General features: G+C 38.6%; 1 protein-coding gene and 1 long non-coding RNA gene across 10 annotated transcripts in view; one reads left to right on the top strand and one right to left on the bottom strand.

Annotated features, from left to right (window-relative positions):
• The window catches only part of LOC138757780 (uncharacterized), a 30,899-nt gene extending 30,191 nt beyond the window's left edge, over positions 1 to 708 (bottom strand). The window contains exon 1 of the long non-coding RNA XR_011353878.1: positions 460 to 708. This is a non-coding gene — a long non-coding RNA (uncharacterized lncRNA). The remainder of the gene's footprint in view (positions 1 to 459) is intronic.
• The window catches only part of rap1gds1 (RAP1, GTP-GDP dissociation stimulator 1), a 105,277-nt gene that overhangs the window by 74,861 nt on the left and 10,591 nt on the right, over positions 1 to 19,825 (top strand). For 8 of the 9 annotated variants that reach the window (XM_069925655.1, XM_069925657.1, XM_069925651.1 and 5 more), the window contains 4 exons: positions 1,332 to 1,466; positions 2,880 to 3,005; positions 5,065 to 5,204; positions 6,847 to 6,973. In XM_069925655.1, coding sequence (XP_069781756.1) covers positions 1,332 to 1,466; positions 2,880 to 3,005; positions 5,065 to 5,204; positions 6,847 to 6,973 — 528 coding nt within the window. The remainder of the gene's footprint in view (positions 1 to 1,331; positions 1,467 to 2,879; positions 3,006 to 5,064; positions 5,205 to 6,846; positions 6,974 to 19,825) is intronic. The other variant, XM_069925659.1, reaches the window with a different exon arrangement.

The following is a 19,825-nucleotide window of genomic DNA, read 5'->3' as shown; positions in this document are numbered from 1 at the left end:
TCTAACTATTGAACCCCTATCACTACCAATCTCCTTTTCTCCCTTCTAAGCCACAGGGCCAGGTCAGTGTCAAAGACTGTGGCTTTGCCCTGGTAGGTTGTCGCCCAACAGCATCCAAAGCTGTGTAATTAATATTGAGGGGAATTGCCACAGGTGTTCCTGCACTACTTGCCTGCTTACTTCTGCTTTCGCTTTTCTGACAGTCACCCTATCTAAGATATCACCCTAGCTCCTATCTAAGAACTCCTCATTCTCTTGTATCAAGGTAATTGACCTCCAGCTCCAGTTCCCGAACATGGTCAGTAAGGAGCTGCAACTCGATGTAGATATAGGGGAGATGCTGTCTCCCAGAATTCACAAGATGAACACTCCACTAACTCTGTTGCCATTCTGACTATTCTATTTTGGCAGTAATACAAGGTCAAAAAATAAATGATAATAAAATCTCACTAGTCTTACCTTTGTCTCTGCCTCTTCTCGTCGAAGCCTCTTGAGTTGAGGCCTCAACTCACCACTCTAACTCTGGCTCACTCACACGATGGCTGCTCTGCTTGAACCTTGCAGCTTATTAAACTGTCCAGCTCTTTCTCACTCACACTGACTCTCATTGGCTGGAAAGAAAACTTGCCAGTTCATCACTCAGCTTATTAAACGGTCCAGCTTTCGCTCAGTCTTGCACGACCTCTCCCTTCCCATCTAATTCATACATTGTGCATTGGCTGCATCTTTATTGAAGTTTCTCTGATGCCTACCCTCCCCCGCCCCCAATTTCAATTTAGCCACTCATTTGTGAAGTGCCTAGAATGTTTTGTACATTGAAAGTGCTGCACACTTGAATGTTGTGGGCAGATTGCTCTTCTGTTCCTTGACATTGCAGTTTTAATTCGTGGAGGTGGAAAATTTCCTCAGCCCTGCAATATGACATTCTTAGTAATTTAAGGATATTGCAAATCCGCTTTATTAATTTGACTTGGACTTTCTCCTCTTCATTTCAAAAACATCTGGTTATAGCAAATTTAAAATATTTAGTAGTATTTATTGGGCAGGAACAGGAAACTATTGCATTAGAGATCATAATTATTTTCTGCAGACAGGAAGTTCGTCACGCAGCAAGATCTCTTCCTTGGCCTCTTAATTAATTCAGTTAAAAAAATAATGAATTGAGTACAGACATTATCTTTCTGCTGATCTATACAATTGTGCTGTTCTGTAATCTAATATTGGCAAATAAAGAGTTGTGACCAAGCAGCAGTCCCAAAAATGTACGAACAAACTGGAAAGGCTGGTTCAGCACCTTTTGTTCTGATAACACACTGTTCCCTCATTCACAGATGGAAACTGTATCCACATGGTGGAAATCGGAATTGTGCAGAAGTTGTTAGATTTACTGGATAGACATGTAGAAGAAGGGAATGTGACTGTACAACATGCTGCCCTCAGTGCTCTCCGAAATCTGGCTATTCCTGGTAAGATTTTCTCATTGCTGTTATATAAGGGGAAACATAATGTATTTATGAACCTAGAAGTAAAGCAACCACAAAGAACCATGGGTTCTTTTTTCCCAGTGGGAAAAAAAACACACGAATGCTGACTCAAGCCTGAAACGTTGGTGATGTATCTTTGCTTCATTAAGGCTCTGTTTGACCTGCTGAGTTTCTCCACCATTTCTGTGTTTTTTCACTCAACCACAGTGTCAACAGAATCCTGTATTTTATCTCTAAAGTAGTACAGTGGTGTGTCTCCACACTTTGCAGCATTAGATGGTCATGAGAGTGGGAAGGGTGCATAGTGGGAAAACAGGGGTTGGCAATTTAGACAGGTGTTGGGCAAAGCAAAATTTTGTTCAACAATCTTTCTGTGGAAGTACTGGAAGAGGGATTCCAGTCTATAGCAGTAGCTATTCATTCTGAGGCCTCTAAGCTACGATGGGGTTAGGACCCATGGTTCTTTGTGGTTGAAAGCAAGACAATAAGACATACGAGAAGTAATGGTCTCTTCAGCCCATCAAGTCTGCCATGCCATTTAATCATGGAGCAGGGGTCAGCTATCTGGCCTGCTGATATGGTTGTGAACTCTGCTCCACTTCCCATGAATTGCCCTAATTTTCAAAAATCTACATCTTAAATGCATTCATTGTCTCTAGGACACAGCACAAAAACAGACCCTTCTGCTCATCTAGTTTGTGTTAGGTTGACAGGTTCTTGATTTGCCAGGGCATCAAAGGTTAAGGGGAGAAGGCTGGGCAGTGGAGCTGAGTGGGTAAATGGATCAGCTCATGATTAAATGCAGGGGCAGACTCAATGGGCTGAATAGCCTAAATTTCTTCTCCTTGGTCTTGTGAGCTGATCCATAATCCCACTCAGCCCCCACTGCCCGGCCTTCTCCCCATAACCTTTGATGTCATGGCTAATTGAGAAACTATCAATCTCTGCCTTAGTGTATCTACAAGCACCTCAAAACACACAAAAGACATTTATACATTCCAAATGGACTTTCACATGAGACACTATTAAATATGAGTCAATGCTTTCCATATCTGTTAAATATGAGAAGTGATTTGTGCAGCACTCTTCAGCTGGCTAGGAGAACACTCTTGGGATATTGTCAAGTCTGTGAAGTTTGGTTCCAAGAATTTAAAATGGTGTTGAGCACTCAGTTTTATAGCCAAATTCCCAATATGTCTTCAAGTGTAGTTATCTAAGTGCGCCTACTTAAAAGTTGAGATGTGAAGTTTCTTAGCCTTCCAGTTTATCTAAATAGTAATTGTAAAGGGAGGATCATGGCATGAATAAAAAGATCTAAAATACTATACTGTAGTTTAAATCTTTATTTTCAATTCAAATTATCTGTTTAACAACTTGAATTGCTCTTTGTTTCAGTATTAAATAAAGCAAAGATGCTATCTACAGGAGTTGCAGAGGAAGTATTGAAGTTTCTCAAGTCTGAGATGCCACCTGTCCAGTTCAAACTACTTGGAACATTGCGCATGTTAATTGATACACAAGGTATTAAGGTTGTGTATAAAACATTACTTTAGAATGAAACTGAATTTCTAAATATTTCTTGTTTTTAAAAAAGAAAATCCAAGGCCATAGTTTTCCTATTTAAATTGTTAGCTTCAAGTTTTTGTGTAGCAAAGGTGTTTTAGTGTGGACGGACAATCTCCTAGAACTTGAAAAGGAATAAGCCAATTTGACATGATTTCCATACAATTTCCCATTGATTCCCTTGTAATTTAATTGCCTTGACTATATTTCAATGACTCGCCTCAACAGCTCAGTTGAATATTGAAGCATTTTGTCATCTTACTCCACTAAATAATTCCCCATGTATCCCATCTGCCAATTACTTAATCCACTCTCATAACCTCTCTCTATCCCTTAGAATCTATTTTATGACTTTTTCACAAATGCTAACTGTTGCATACTCAGCAACTTGGCTGTGGTTCACTAGTTCCCTACATCGAGTCATAAAGGAAAACTGGCCAGCACCACCAGTCTCTGCCCTATTTGCACTCATCACTAGCTGATCACAATTTTTTCATGAATGCCTGTCTGATAGCCTGGTTCATGATGTGAATGTTAGGACATGTGAAATAAAAGAAAGGTTAAGCCATTCAGACCTTCTTAGCTGCTCTCATAAATTCACTTCAATCATGGCTCATTTTTTACATTAGTGCTATGTTCCTGCACTAACTCAAATCCTTTGATTTTCTTCCTATTAAAAAAAATAACCATTTTTCACTTGAATATATTGTACTTAATGGCTGAAACCGCACAGCCCTCTTGGGTACAGATTTCCAAAGCTTTATCAACCCCAGAAGGAAACACTTTCTTCTCACCATGCAGTTAGTACAATGCTCTTTTAGCGCCAGCAATCGGGACCAGGGTTTGAATCCCATGATGTTTATAAGGAATTTGTACATTCTCCCCATGTCTGTGTGGATTTTCTGTAGGGGCTCCAGCATTTTCCCACTGTTCAAAATGTACGGGGCTGGGGTGGGGTGGGGGTTATAGGTTAATTAGGTGTAATTGGGCGGCATGGGCTCGTGGGCCGAAAAATCTGTTACTGTGCTGTATATCTAAATTTAAATCTCAATTTTTAAAAAAAAATTTCTATCCAGAATTGTGGACTCTTATATTTAGATTCTAACCCCTGATTCCAGATACCTCAGTCAGGAAAGGCATTCATATTGACTGCTCAATGCTACCATTACTTTCCTGGTACCCTGTTACCACTTAGATTCGATTATTTCTCAACTGATCCATTTTTTTGGTTGCTCTCCCTCCTTCAATTTGTATTAAAGATAATTTCAGCAAAGAAACAGGTTTTCTTGGATCCTTTTGGAAATTTTTGATGGGAAATTTACATAAACAGATATAAATGGAGCCTTGTACAGCCTACCTTTGCTCATCTGTTACCCTGGCATGAAATCTCAATTCTTCACAGCTATAGGCCAGAATAAGCCACTGTTTATCTCCGTCAAAACTGGTGGACCTGTCTCTCGTCCTCTGTAAACTTGAGGTCATTGAAAACTCTTCAGTCTGCATAACTTCCTCTGCCATCTTCCTCCATAACAAGGCTGACAGTTCCCACCTGTCACTGACAGCAGTTGTTCTCCTAATTTCCATTCTTTTGGCTCATAATTTTTGTGCTTGTTAACTGTCACAGGATGTTTTATCAACATTATATAAAAGCAGGTTTTCATAGTATGAGTGGGAATAGCAGTGTTATGATGTCAGCTGTATCTAAGTTATTGTGAAATCCTATATCCATTTGCTAATTTGATACTTCTGCATTGATGCGAGGGTTAACCCTCCCAAATCAGGTTTGATTTTTCTGTCAATAATAGAAATCTATATTCTAATCTTGCTACATGACATAAAATAAAGTACCTGTTCATATTTAAATTAAGAACTGGAGTACATATTTTAAGTTATGTGTTGGGGTTAAGCAGAGCAGTTCAAGTGCCAATACTGGTTGGTGACAAAGCATTAAAAAAAAAAATTAGACACTGCTAAAGACTTAATATTGTTTCCTCATTATGTGCATATCCCCCTGCAGCTGACGCAGCTGAAAAGCTGGGTAAGAATATTAAACTGGTCGAACGTTTGGTAGAATGGTGCGATGCAAAGGACCACGCAGGTGTTATGGGTGAATCAAACAGGCTGCTCTCTGCACTGATTAGGCACAGCAAATCAAAGGTATGCTTCGAGGACGACAGATTCCTAAAAGTGACATCCTTGAGTAGTACATATGAAAATTTTCTCAAGACAGTAGAATGGTTAATGGGGGAAATGGTTAAACTGAATACTTAAAAATGCTTACAGAGTGGGAGAAGAAACAAAATTGACTCAAGTTCTTTTATAGAACATTACAGCACAATACAGGGCCTTCAGCGCATGACGTTATGCTAACATATACATATCTATTCAACAATCTAAACTTTCCCTACCTCTCACCCATAACCCTCTTTTTATTGCACCCATCTGCCTAAGATCTTTTAAATGTCCCTATTGCACCAGCCTCCACCATCACCCCTGGCAGTGCATTCTAAGCACCCAATATTCTGTATGTTTTTTTAAAAAAACAACGTAACCTTGGCATCTCCCCTAAATTTTGCTCTCCTCAGCTTATACAGATATCTTCTAGTATTTGCTACTATCACCTCAGGGAAAAAGGTGTTGCCTTTTTTCTGCCCCTCAGAATCTTGTAGACCTCCATTAAGTCAACTCTTATTCTTCACTCCAAAGAGAAAAGCCCTAACTCTGTTAACCTTGCTTCATAAAGACACGTTCTCCTGTGCAGCAACTTGAGAGATGTAAGGATTTGGACCCCAGGGTCTCTCTGTTCATCAACCATTGACCCTGTACTCAGACTCTTTTAACCTTCTGAAATGCATCACCTCACACTTATCTAGATTGAACTCCATCTGCCACTTTTCTGCCCAACTCTGCATGCTGTCTGTATCCTGTTGTAACCTATGACAACCTTCTACATTTTCCAAAACACCTCCAAACTTTGTGTCATCTGCAAACTTACTGACCCCATCCTTCCACTTCTTCATCCAGGTCATTTATAAAAATCATAAAGAGCAGGTATCCCAGAACAGATCTCTGTGGAACTCCACTAGTCACTGACCTCCAGGCAGAACAAGTTTCATCTTCTACTACCTTTTGCTTTCTGCAGACAAGCAATTCTGAATCCACTCAGCCAAGGTTCCATTGATTCTAGGCTTCATGTCTTTCAAATACCTTACTAAAATCCAGAAAACACCACATCGGTTGCCCAATCTTCTTCAGTTTCTTCTGTTACTTCTTCAAAAACTCAGTTAAGCTTCTGAGGCATGACATGCTCTTCCCAAAGCCATGCTGACTATCTCTGAGAAGACTCTGTTTCCTCTAAATGGTTGTAAATCCTGTCCCAGATGTAGTTGTCACTAGTCTATAATTTCCAGGATTCCCCCATTACCTTTTTACATTGCCAATATCCCAGCATTCTCTTATTTTGCTTTCTGTAGTGATTATAAATAGCTAAATAAAAATAATTCAAGGAGAACTAAGCTTCAAATCAGTACACCATTGCCTTTGGTTGTAATAATTCTATGCATTTTTAAACAAGAATGAGGTGCAATTGTTGAAAATACTCTAATTTTTTAAAAATATATATATTTTAAGAATTTTGTATCCCTTGACTTTGAAAGTGAAACAAAAGCTATTGAACCATGTTGTGCATTCTTTTCTCAGAAATCTCAAACTGCCTGCTTTGGTTTGATTTTGGTATATTTATATTTAGTTCTCTTCACTGCTAACTGCTATTTCTTTTCTGTCTTCCTTATTTTATAAGGATGTTGTCAAGACAATTGTTCAAAGTGGTGGTGTTAAGCATCTGGTCACTATGGCAACAAGTGAACATGTTATAATGCAGAATGAGGCTCTTGTTGCTCTCGGTCTAATTGCTGCTCTGGAACTTGGTGAGTGATAAGCAGATAAAATTGAAAGGATTATATTAAGCATCTTATTTCAATTTCCATCAAGTTTTATGAAAAGTCTTAGGGCAATGAGGTTTTCTTTTAAAATACAGTATCCATATCTGCCAAATGGAGGGGAGAGAAATGCGACTACAGTGAGATCTTGCAGGACTAGAAAACGTTTTTAAATGGCCAAATCAATCTTAATGCTAGAAGTAGCAAAGTTCTGGTAGCAACCCTCTACCTAGAAAATTACAGGTTCCAGTGTAGATTTTTGCAGATACTCATTCATCTCGTCTACTCTTTCCAGCTTTGGTGTGTGGTTTCATTGGGGGTCTTGGTTTGTCACTTATTTTTAAAAGTGGAAAAATTGTAATTTCAGATTTAAAATCCAGCATGTTCTGTGGTTTGTAAGTTTGATGTCTATGGTAGGTAAATTAATGGAAAACTTTCTTAGAGATAGTGTGTAGATATAAGTATCTGGAGAGATAGGGTCTGATCAGGAACACTCAACACAGATTTGTGTGTGGAAGGTCATGTTTGACCAATTTTGTTGAATTTTTTGAAGAGGTGACTAGGAATGTTGATGAGGGTAGAGCAGTGGATGTTGTCTATATGGATTTCAGTAAGTCCTTGGATAAGGTTCTGCATGGAAGATTAGCTAGGAAGATTCAGTCGTTAGGTACTAATTTTGAGATAGTCAAATGGATTCAACCGTGGCTGGAAGGGAGATGCGAGAGAGTCGTAATGGATAACTGTCAGGCTGATGACAGGCAGTGTGCCCAGGGATCTGTATTGGGTCCTTTGCTGTTTGCCAAATGTGATCTGGATGATGGGGTGGAAAATTGGATTAGTAGATATGCAGATGATACTAAAATAGGTGGAATTGTGGATAATGAAGAAGGTTTTCAAAGATTGCAGAGGGATTTGACTGCTTAGAAGAGTGTGCTGAAAGATGGCAGATGGAGTTTAATGTTAAATGTGAATTGCTTAATTTTGGAAGAAATAATCAAAACAGGATATGCATAGTAAATGGGAGGGCATTGAAGAATGCAGTGGAGCAGAAAGATCTAGGAATAATGGTGCATTGTTCCCTGAAGGTAGAATCTCATGTGGATAGGGTAGTGAAGAAGACTTTTAGAATGCTGGCTGTTATAAATCAATTCATAGAATACAGGAGCTGGGAAGTGATATTGAGACTGTACAAGGCATTGGTGAGGCCAAATTTGGAGTACTGTGTGCATTTCTGGTCACTGAATTATAGGACGGATATCAACAAGTTAGCGAGAATGCAGAGACGATTAACGAAAATGTTACCTGGGTTTCAGAATCTAGATTACAAAGAAAGATTGAGCAAATTAGGTCTTTATTCTTTGGAGCATATAAGGTTGAGAGGGGATTTGATAGAAGTATTTAAGATTGAGAGGGATAGATAGAATTTATGTGGATAGGCTTTTTCCATTGAGAATAGGTGAGATTGAAACAAGAGGTCATGAGTTAAGAGGCAAAAGTTTAGAGGTAACATGAGGGGGATCTTCTTTATTCAGAGAGTGGTGCTGTGTGGAATGAGCTTCCATGAGAAGTAGTGGCAGTAGGGTCAATTTTGTCATTTAAGGAAAATTGGATAGGTATATGGATGGGAGAGGAATGGAAGGTTATGGGCAGGGTGCAGGTAGGTGGGACTAGAGGAGAGTACTTAGTTCGGTGCAGACTAGAAGGGCCAATGTGGCCTGTTTCCGTGCTGTAATTGTTATATGGTTATAATAAATTTTTTCTTTAATTTTACTGCAATTCATCCTGCAGTTCAGGCTTCAGTACAGAATTTGCCTTCTTATTTCCCCACTAAGAAATTAATGCAGCACACTTATCACTGAATGTTTTTTTTCTATTTTTCATCCTCTTTGGTAAATTTTGTACATATTGTCAAAAATGAAAACATGCCCGTTTTTGAACCCATTTGTATATTAACTACATTTGGGTTTTTTTTGAAAACTTTATTTAAAGACTTTAATCAAAATACAGTTAAATACAACAAAGAAAAGTGAAGAACAATTTTTTAATATATAAACCCCACCCACGCTCCTACCCCTTCAACCAGCTCCCTTAAGGGGAGCCAAATATAAAAACAATACAGTTAATATAAAAAAATATTTCAAAGTATTTCCAAATTCATATACTCCAAATAAGGAGACCACATTTTAACAAAAAACAAATAATTATCCTGCAGGTTACATGTAATTTTTTCCATAATAATACAATTTCTCAACTCATTATGCCAGCGTGTTATGTTAATCTCCACATTATCCTTCCAAGTACTAGCTACACATTTTTGTGCTACAGACAGCACTAGACGTACAAATGCAATTTGAAATTTATCCAACCTTAGTCATTTCAAAGAAACCATATATCCCAACAAAAAAAATCGATGGGTCTAATGACAATTTAATTTTAAATAATTTTTCCAAAACCAATCTAATTCCTTCCAAAAACGGTTGTACTTTAACACAAGACCAGACAGCATGTAAAAAAAGTTCCAATACATAATCCACATCTAAAACAAGAATCCGAATTACTAAACCCATATTTTTTAAAATTTTTCTGGAGTCAAATATAACTGATGCAAAAAATTATAATTAACCATTCCATATCGTACATTAGTTACACTATCATGGCACATAGCCTCCCAATTATCTTCGGGAAAAATATAAGCTAAATCATTTTCCCATTTAAGTCTAGATTTCTCCCAATCCAGGTTATCCATTGCATCTTGTAACAATTGGTACATACCCGAAATATAACCTTTCTTAGGTACAGAAGAAATCAAAGACTCAAATTTCGTCAACATGGGTAAATTCATCTCTTTACCATAATTATCTTTTATTAAAGCTCTAAGTTGATTATATACAAATAGAGTTTACAGATGTATCAGATTTCTCCCTCAGTCGGTTAAAGGAAAGAAACTGGCCTTCTTCAAAACAGTCCTGAATTATCTTAATATCCTTAGAATTCCATCTCTTTAAATGATTATTAAACATTGAAAAAGAAATAAGCTGATTATGATATAACGGGGTTTGAATTGATAATTTACCCTTTGATCCTAAAACCATATTTTGTTTAACCCATATCCTTAACAAATGTTTTAGTACCGGCATATTACATTCCCGCAATAAATTCCCATTCCACTTAAATATAAACTGGTGTATCTCAACTTCAGATATAAAAGCCATTTCCACCTTTGCCCAACTCGGAGGTTGGTCCATATTCATCAATCTACTAACAAATTTCAACTGAGCTGCTTCATAATTTTGAAAATGAGGTAACTACAATCCACCTAATGCATATTTCCATGTAAGTTTATGCAAAGCTACTTGTGCTAATTTTTCCTTCCATTAAAAAACTCTCGCACTGATCCCGGAAAGAAAAAAAAACCTTTTGAAAGTAAACATGGTATCAACTGAAACAAATATTGAATTAGAGGAAAAATATTCATTTTAATGCAATTTACTCGACCAATTAATGTTAACGGCAGATCTTTCCATTTAGTCAAATCTATTTTAATAAAGGAACATAATTTAATTTATATAAAGATTGATAATCTGCATTTACTACCACCCCTAAATATTTAATTCTATCTGTCCACTTTAATTTTATAATACTTTTATATTCTGAATTATCTCCATCCCCAACTGGCTGTATTTCACTCTTATCCCAGTTTACTTTGTATCCAGACAACTCCCCAAATTTTAACAAACAATCTTGTAAATATTTTAAAGATTGTTCTGGTCTGTCAAATATACCAACACATCATCTGCAAACAAATTAATTTTTATTCATCATCCACAATTTTCATTCCTTTAACCTTATCGTTCTGTCGTATTGTCTGAGCTAACTGTTCAATAGCCAATGCAAGTAAGGCTGGTGACAATGGACAACCTTGTCGAGTCGATCGCATTAATTTGAATGGAAAAGAAATTTGGCCATTTGTCACGACCCTCGCAATTGGATTTGTATATAAAGCCTTAACCCAACCAATAAAATAAGGGCCAAAATTAAACTTCTCGCACACCTTAAATAAAAAATTCCACTCAACCCTATCAAAGGCTTTTTCCGCATCCAGGGTTGCTGTCTAAATGCATTGACCAATGTTATCAATCTGAGGAAATTATCAGACGCATTTCTATTTTTAATAAAAGCTGTTTGATCTGTATGTATCAACTGAGATAAATATTTGGCAAGTCTATTCGCTAACATCTTCACTATAATTTTATAATCTACATTTAATAAGGAAATAGGCCTATACAAAGACACTTTCAATGGGTCCCTATCTTTCTTAGGAATCACAGTAATTATAGGACTCGAACAAGATTCTGGTAACAACTGCTCCTCAGTTACTTGCTGCAATACATCTCCAAATACAGAAGATAAATCTTCATAAAATACTTTATAGAATTCAACAGAGAATCCATCATCTCCTGGTGACTTTCCATTCGGCATCTCCTGTATAGCCTCTTTAATCTCAAAATCCATGAATGGAGCTTCCAATTCTTTAACCTCCTCCTCCCCTAAAACAGGTAAATTTAATTTAGATAAATAAGATTCAATAGAACCAACTTTCCCTCAGAAGTATATAATGTCTGGTAAAATGAATAAAACTGGTCATTAATTTCCTGAGGTTTATAGGTAACTGTTGAATTCTTTAACTACCATGCTAGTACCTTATGAGCTCTCTCACGCAATTCATGATAACGTTGCTTAGATCGATAAATTAAACGCTCATACTGATGTTTGTAATGTATTATAACATAATTTCAACTTCGTTAAAGCAGTTTTTTATCTTCTGTAACTCCTTTTTGAAATTCCTTTTCCAACTCAGTAATTTGTTTCTCCAATGTTAAACATTCCGCCACATATTGCTTTTTAACTTTCGTAGTATAGCTAATAATTTGCTCTCGTAAATATGCTTTCAAAGCATCCCACAGTATAAAAGTACTATGTACTGAATTGACATTCTCAGCCAGAAACAGAATAATCTGCTCCTTAATAAAAGTAATAAACTCTGGTTTCTTCAGTAAAATTGTATTGAACCTCCATCTATAAACCGATTGCACCACTTCTGGACTTACACAGGAGAAAAATAACATGGAATGGTCCAATATAACCCGACTTTTATATTCAACCTGTAGTGTTCTACCCTGTAAATGCAACGAAACCAAGAAAAAGTCTATTCTAGAAAATGAATCATGTCTAGATGAATGAAAAAAAAGTCTTTCTCTGTAGGATTTACTCTCTTCCAAACATCAACCAAATTCAGATCTTTCATCAACGCTCCTATTTGTACTGCCACCTTTGATTTCCTCATACTTTTTGGAGATCTATCCAATAAAGGATCCAAAACACAGTTAAAATCTCCCCCAACCAGAATATTATTATTGGCCTGATTTAATAATAAAAAAGCCTCCGACATGAAGCGTTCATCATCTACATTAGTTGCATAAACACTTAGCAAAGTCCACGATTCAGCAAAATGTTTACAATTCACCATCAAAACTCTCCCAGCATTTACCTCAAACGATTCCAATTCAAACGGTAATTTCTTATGAATTAAAATCGCAACACCCCTCGCCTTAGAATTAAAAGAAGAAAAGAACACGTGACCAACCCACTCTCTCTTCAATTTCAAATATTCTTTTTCGGTCAAGTGTGTTTCTTGCAAGAAAGCAATATCAACTTTCATTATATAAGTCAAAACTCATTTACGCTTAATTGGGTTATTCAAACCCTGGAAACTAAAAGTTGCAAAATTCAAATTAGACATTTCTTAATTTAATAATATATTCCACTACTATAAAATAATGCTCCCCTTCTAATTTCCTTAATATTCTAATCCCCCCCTATATAAAAACGCCAAAAAAAAAGAAAAAAAAAACAATCCCAAAACAAACTACTAAAAAGTAGTAATCCCCAAAAAATCTGGGTGTGGTAAAACCCACTAGTGGCAGGTGACTCAAGGTCTCAGTGTCATCCACCCCCCCCCCAGTCAGACTTTCACAAAGTACTTAGACAAAAACAGTCAACCCAGTGATTTCAGCCCCAGTGATTGTTCCGGGTCCTCAATGTCAAGAAGACTTTGCGTCAATTCAACTTTTTTCCCATTCTTTCCATGTTTTCCATTCTTCCCATTTCCATTGCCATTTACCCTCCTCTTAGGTGACGATAGTGGTGATCATCCATTTGCTTGTAAATCTGGCAATGAATTAGCAAAGATTAATGTATCATGATCATTTTCAAAAAATTGAGATTGAAAATTCCCATAAAAACTTTCAATACTGCCAGATAATGAAAGGCAAATTTATATCCCTTTCGCCACAATACTTCTTCAGCTGAATTAAATTCTCGTCATCTTCTAATAATTTCTTGACTCAAATCTGCATTTTAAAAAAACACCCTGTTATTTTGAACCATCATTTGGAGCCTGGTTTTGCCGTGCCTTCTCCACCCCCATTCACAATATAATTTCTCTATCCTGATATTTCAAACAGCGAATCAGAACTGCTCGTGGTAATTGGCCTGGAAGCAGTTTCTTCCTTAATGCTCTGTCTGCCCGATTCAACTTCAGACCATCCAGAAAGAATTTCTTGCCCAACACCACAGGAATCCATTTCTTAAAAAACTTTACTGGGTCAGAACCTACTATTTTTACATTATTTCTTCGACTCTGATTTTCTAATGAATCAGTCTTTTTCAATAATTCCTTCTTCTGAATCCCCCCAATCCACGAAAGAATCCTCCACTTTTTCCATTTTTTCTCTATTACACTCCACTTGATTCTTACATTCAAAAAAAGCTTCTTCAATCTTTTTAAAATTATCTTGTATGGATTCCACTGATTTTATGCATCGACTAACACCACTTTTAACTGCAGTAATATCTTGCTTCATAAAAGTCATTTCTTCACACATAGTATTCATTTTGATTTTCACTTCCATAAATCCTTGAGTCATCTGAGAAGACATCTGTATTGACATTTTTTCCATTTGATAGGCAATCCCTTCCAAGATTGTAAACACAAAATTCAGTCCAGGTTCCATCACCTCCCTTTGAGGCCTACCTTCTCTGATGTCAGTCCCCATTTCTTCCTGTGTAAATTCCAATAAAGTTGAGCTCTTCCTCCTCAAATGCAATAGGTCCTCTTCCGGTGCGGCTGCGAGTTTGGACACCCGACGACAGCGCGCCGACCTCGTCAGCCTGCCGTCGCTTGGGCTCCCCCACAGCCCACACCTTATCCAATAATTCACAAACCCGTGATGCACCACGCATGCCTGGCAGAACCACCGACCGTGCAGGTGTGTCTTCCGACGCTATACTGCGCACCCCCGGATCATAAGGCAATGTTGTGGGCTCGCGGGTCTGTCCTCGCTCGGCCGATCTGCCTGCACGCCCAGACTCACGGGTGTGCGAGTCAGAACCGGCCGAGCTCGTCGCTGAACTGGCGCCATCTTGCGGATGCGCGATCGGTGCCAACGTAATACTTAACCGAGCAAGGGTCCTCTGAGGCTTGGGGGCTCCAGTCGACGACTCCGTGGCTTCAACTTAATAGGTAGGCCTCAATTCTTCAACACTTGTAAGGTAGTTACTTTTGCAATTGAGCTTTTGATTTTTTTCACATTTGCAGCCATTTCAATCCTTCACTATTCCAAAATCTCTAGATATTTTAGCCACTTTTACAAGTTTTAAAGTTGGGTGTTTAGAAGTCTAACAGGGGGAAGGTGGAACCCCACACGTTTTCCCTCTACGCCATCTTGCCACACCCCCCCACGCCATTAACTACATTTGTGATGTAAAATTGGTTGATCATTCTTAAATGTTTAATGCATTGCATCTTCAACATCTCTGAATGTTGATGCTAAATTTAAATTCATTTATATAGCATTCAGATCTATTTTGCTGATTTAAAAATGTTTTATTTTAGGGCTCAATAACAGAGCATAATTCAGAAACCAAGAGTGGGTATAGTCTGACATACTGGTTCCTTTTTGACAAGATTAAGAAATCAGGACATGTTATAATAAGGATCAGCAATTGATTTAATTAATGAGGACACCGTCTAATGACTAGCGAAGCAGTGCTTAAATTAATTCCCTCCACATACTGAGCTAGTTTTATTGGCAGGGTCATGGTTAATTTCATTGGGTCTTGAGCCAGCGAGAATCAATATTGCCAAGGAATTTCAGTACCCATTGCAATCGATGCAAGGGTATGGGAAGTAAGAGTCATTTGGTCTGTTGGTCTCCTTTAGTGGAATTGATTAACTCAGTTTAGTGTTTGAATCATTATGAAAATTGTGGACACTCAGCTTAGTAACATGGCAACAACTCTTCAGCATTGAACATCTTTACCAATTTCTATTACTTATGTTTCTATACAGTACCAGTGGTTTCCACTCACATACCACTTTAAGTAATCCCTATGCCATCAGTGATTAGTAAGGGATTACTTAAAGTAGTATGTGAGTGGAGAAAAAAAGGTTGAGAACCACTGCTCTAGATCCATTGTTACTGAAATATTTTGCTTGAGAAAAATTGTCATTGGCCCATTTCCTTTGGAGTTATGAAACCATGCACATAACAAGTCAATTAGGTACGATTAAAACAGTGGTTTTCAGACTTTTTCTTTCCATCCACATACCACCTTAAGCAATCCCTTACTAATCACAGAGCACCAATGGCATAGGGATTACTTAGTGGAGTGTGAGTGGAAATCAAAAGTTTGAAAACCATTGCTGTAGAGTTTGAGAAGAAATGAGAGGTGATTATTGGAAAGTGCAGAGTTCTTCAGGGGCTTTACAGCCAAATATTGTGATGCTGAGAAATTAGATCTTTAAGGCTAAGATGCATAGATTTTTAATCTGCTGGAGAATTTGTTTTAAGGAGTTGGGTAGGAAAGGCCAATGATCAAATCTGCCATGAACTAATGATATGTATTTAAGACAAAGACGAGGAGGAACAGCTTCTCCCAGAGAGTCGTAAATAGAACAGAGAACACTACAGCACAGAAATGGGCCCCTTCAGCCCTTCTAGTCTGTGCCAAACCATTTTTTTTGCCTAGTCCCAATGACCTGCACCCAGTTTATACCTCTCCCATCCATGTGCCTGTCCAAATTCTTCTTAAATGTTAAAATTGAGCTCACATTCACCACCTCATCTGGGAGCTCATTCCACAATCCCACCACCCTCTGTTTTAAGTATGTTCACCCTCACGTTCCCTCTAAACTTTTTCCCCTTTCGCTCTTAACCCACGTCCTCTGGTTTGCATCTCACCTATCCTCAGTCGAAAAAGAATATCTACATTTACTTTGTCTATCCCCTTCATAATTTTAAATACCTCTATCAAATCTCCTCTCATTTTTTCTATGCTGCAGGGAATTAAGTCCTAACCTCTTTAACCTTTCCCTATAACAGTTCCCGAAGTCTGGCCAACATCCTAGTAAATCTTATCTGAACTCTTTCTATCTTATTGATATCTTTCCTGTAGTTAGGTGACCAAAACTACACACAACACACCAAATTTGGCCTCCCCCAATGTCTTGTACAACTTTACCATAACATCCTAGCTCCTATACTCAATACTTTGTCAAAAGGTCTCTTTACAACCCTATCCACCTGTGATGCCACTTTCAGGGAATTGTATATCTTTAATCCCTGGCCCCTCTGTTCTACTGCACACCTTTGTGCCCTACCATTCACTATGTACATCCTTTCTTGGTTTGTCCTTCCAAAATGCAACACCTCACACTTATCTGCATTAAATTCTATCTGCCATTTTTCGGCCCAATTTTCCAGCTGGTCCAGACCCTCTGCAGGCTTTAAAAAAAACTTCTTCACTGTCCATAGTGCCTCTGACCTTAGTGTAATCTGCAAACCTACTCATCTAATTTACCACATTATCCAGATCATTGATTATAGACGACAAACAACAATTGTCCCAGCACCAATCCCTGAGGCACACCATTAGTCACAGGCCTTCAGTCTGAGAAGCAATTGTCTACTACTCTCTGACTTCTCCTGTCTAGTCCTATGGGATCTTGTCAAAGGCCTTACTAAAATCCATGTAGGCAACATCCCCAGCCTTTCCTTCGTCATCTTTCCTGGTAACCTCCTCAAAAAACTCTATTTAAGATTGGTTAAACAAAACCTACCAAGCACAAAGCCATGTTGACTATCTCTCATCTGTTTTTGGCTATCCAAATAATTGTATAACCAATCACTTAGAATGTCATCCATTAATATACCTAGTACTGACATCAGGCTCACCAGACTATAATTTCCAGGGTTACTTTTGGAGCCTTTTTTTAAAACAACAGAACAACATGGACTACCCTCCAATCCTCTGGCATCACACTCATGATTAAGGACATTTTGAATATTTCTGCCAGAGCCCCTGCAATTTCTGCACTCGCCTCCCTCAAGGTACCAAGGAATATCTTATCAGGCCCTGGGGATTTATCCATCCTTGTTTGTTTTAAGACAGCAAGCACTTCCTCTACTTTCTTCTATATTAGTTCCATTACCTCACTGCTTGTTTCCCTTACTTCCCACGACTGTGCCCATTTCCTAAGTGAATACTGATGGAAAAACCTTTCAAGATCTCCCCCATCTCTCTTGGCTCCATACAAAGCCAACCACTCTAATCTTCAAGGGGACAAATTTTGTCCATTACTAACCTTTTATTCTTAACATACTTGTAGAAACCCTTTGGGTTTACCTTTATATTATCTGCCAAAGCAACCTCTAGTCTTTTTGCCTTCCTGATTTCTTTCTTGAGGTTTATCTTGCATTTTTTATACTCCTAAAGTACTTTATTTGCTCCATGTTGCCTATACCTGCTACACACTTCTCTCTTCTGAACCAGATCCACAATATCCCTCAAAAACCAAGGTTCCCTATGTCTGCTAACCTTGTCTTTAATCCTAACAGGAACATACAAGCTCTATATTCTCAAAATTTCATCTTTGAAGGTCCTCCATTACCTCACACATCCTTGCCCAAAAACAACATCCCAATCCACGTATTCTAGATCTTTTCTTATTTCTTCCAATGCCTTCCTCCAATTTAGAATCTCAACCTGAGGCCCAAACCTATCCTTCTCTATAATTAACATGAAACTAATGGCATTATAATCACTAACCCAAAATGTTCCTTTACACATACTTCACCTGTCATCTGTCCTGTCTTGTTCCCTAAAAGGAGATCTAGGATTGGATTCTCTCTACTTGGTTCCTCTATATATTGATTTGGAAAACATTTCCTGAACACATCTGACAAACTCCAAGTCACCCAGCCCTTTTACAATATGAGAGTCCCAGTCAATATGTAGAAAATTTAAATTCACTACTATCATAACTTTGTTTTTTGCAGCTGTCTGCTATCTCTCTACAGATTTGCTCCTCCAATTGTCGTTGTCTATTGAGTGGTTTATAATACAACCTCATGAATGTGGTCATACCTTTACCGTTCCTCCTCTCCACCCATATAGCCTCAGTAGACAAGCCCTGTGGTCTGCCCTGCCTGAGCGCAGCTTTGATAGTTTCCCTGACAAGCAATGCCACTCCTCCCTCTTTCATTCCCCTTGTTCTATCACGTCTAAAGCAATAGAAGCCCAGAACATTGAGCTGCCAAGTTCTGCCCCTAACTCCAACCAAGTTTCATTAATAACCACAATGTAATATTGCCATGTACTAATCCACATTCTAAGCTCGTCTGCCTTTCCTACCACACTCCTTGTATTGAAGTAGATGCACTTAAGAAAATTTCCACCTCTACAACCCATTGACTGCTAATGGTGTATGCAATTTTCACATCATTTTTTTCCTCCTCTATCTGCTCTGGCACCCTAGTTCCCATCCCCTGCAAATCTAGTTTAAACCTACTGGAGCAGCACCAGCAAACTTTCCCACAGGATATTAGTTCCCCTCCAGTTCAGATGCAAACCATCCCATCGGAACAGGTTCCACCTTCCCTGGAAGAGAGCCCAATGATCCAGAAACCTGAAGCCCTCCCTCCAGCACCATGTCTTTAGCCATGTGTTAAGCTGCATTATCCTCCTATTTCTAACCTCATTAGCACATGCATGGGTAGCAATCCTGAGATCAGTTCCCTGGAGGTCCTGTCCTTCAATCTACCACCTAATTCCCTGAACTCTCCTTGCAGGACCTCCTCACCTTTCTACCCATGTCATTGGTCCGTACATGGACCACAACATCCTGTACCTCACCATCCCTCCTGAGAATGCCGTGAATTCGATCTGAGATATTTCGGACCCTGGCATCAGGGAGGTAACATACCATCAAGGATACTCAATCTCTTCCACAGAACCTTTTATCTGCCCCCCCCCCCCCCCGCCCCCCAACTGTGGAATCCCCTGTCACTACAGCTTGCCTCCTGCTCCTTTCCCTTCTTAGCCACAGGACCAGACACTATGTCTAATTGCTATGGTTTGTGCCTGGTAGGTGTTCTCCCCGATAGTATTTAAAATGGAATACTTGTATTAAAGGGAATGGCCACAGGGCTGTTCTGCCTGTCTGTTCCCTTTCCCTCTCCTGACTATCACCCATCTACCCTCCTCCTGCCTCCTAGGTGTGATCGTGTCCCTGTCTATCATCCTAAATGATCCAGAGTTCATCGAACTCCAGTTCTAATTCCTAACTCGGTTTGTCAGAAGCTGCAGCTGGATGCACTTCTTGCAGATGAAGTCGTTAGGGATACCATTGGCTGCCATTCCCACTGTTTATGACTAGAGGAACAAAATATATATTAAAAAAAATCTGCCCTTGCATGTGCCTACCCGCTGAATCCTTTT

Source organism: Narcine bancroftii, chromosome 3, assembly GCF_036971445.1.
Source record: "Narcine bancroftii isolate sNarBan1 chromosome 3, sNarBan1.hap1, whole genome shotgun sequence".
Taxonomy (NCBI): Eukaryota; Metazoa; Chordata; class Chondrichthyes; order Torpediniformes; family Narcinidae; genus Narcine; species Narcine bancroftii.
Note: the sequence above shows the minus strand (reverse complement) of the source record. Positions and strands in the feature narration are given on the sequence as shown.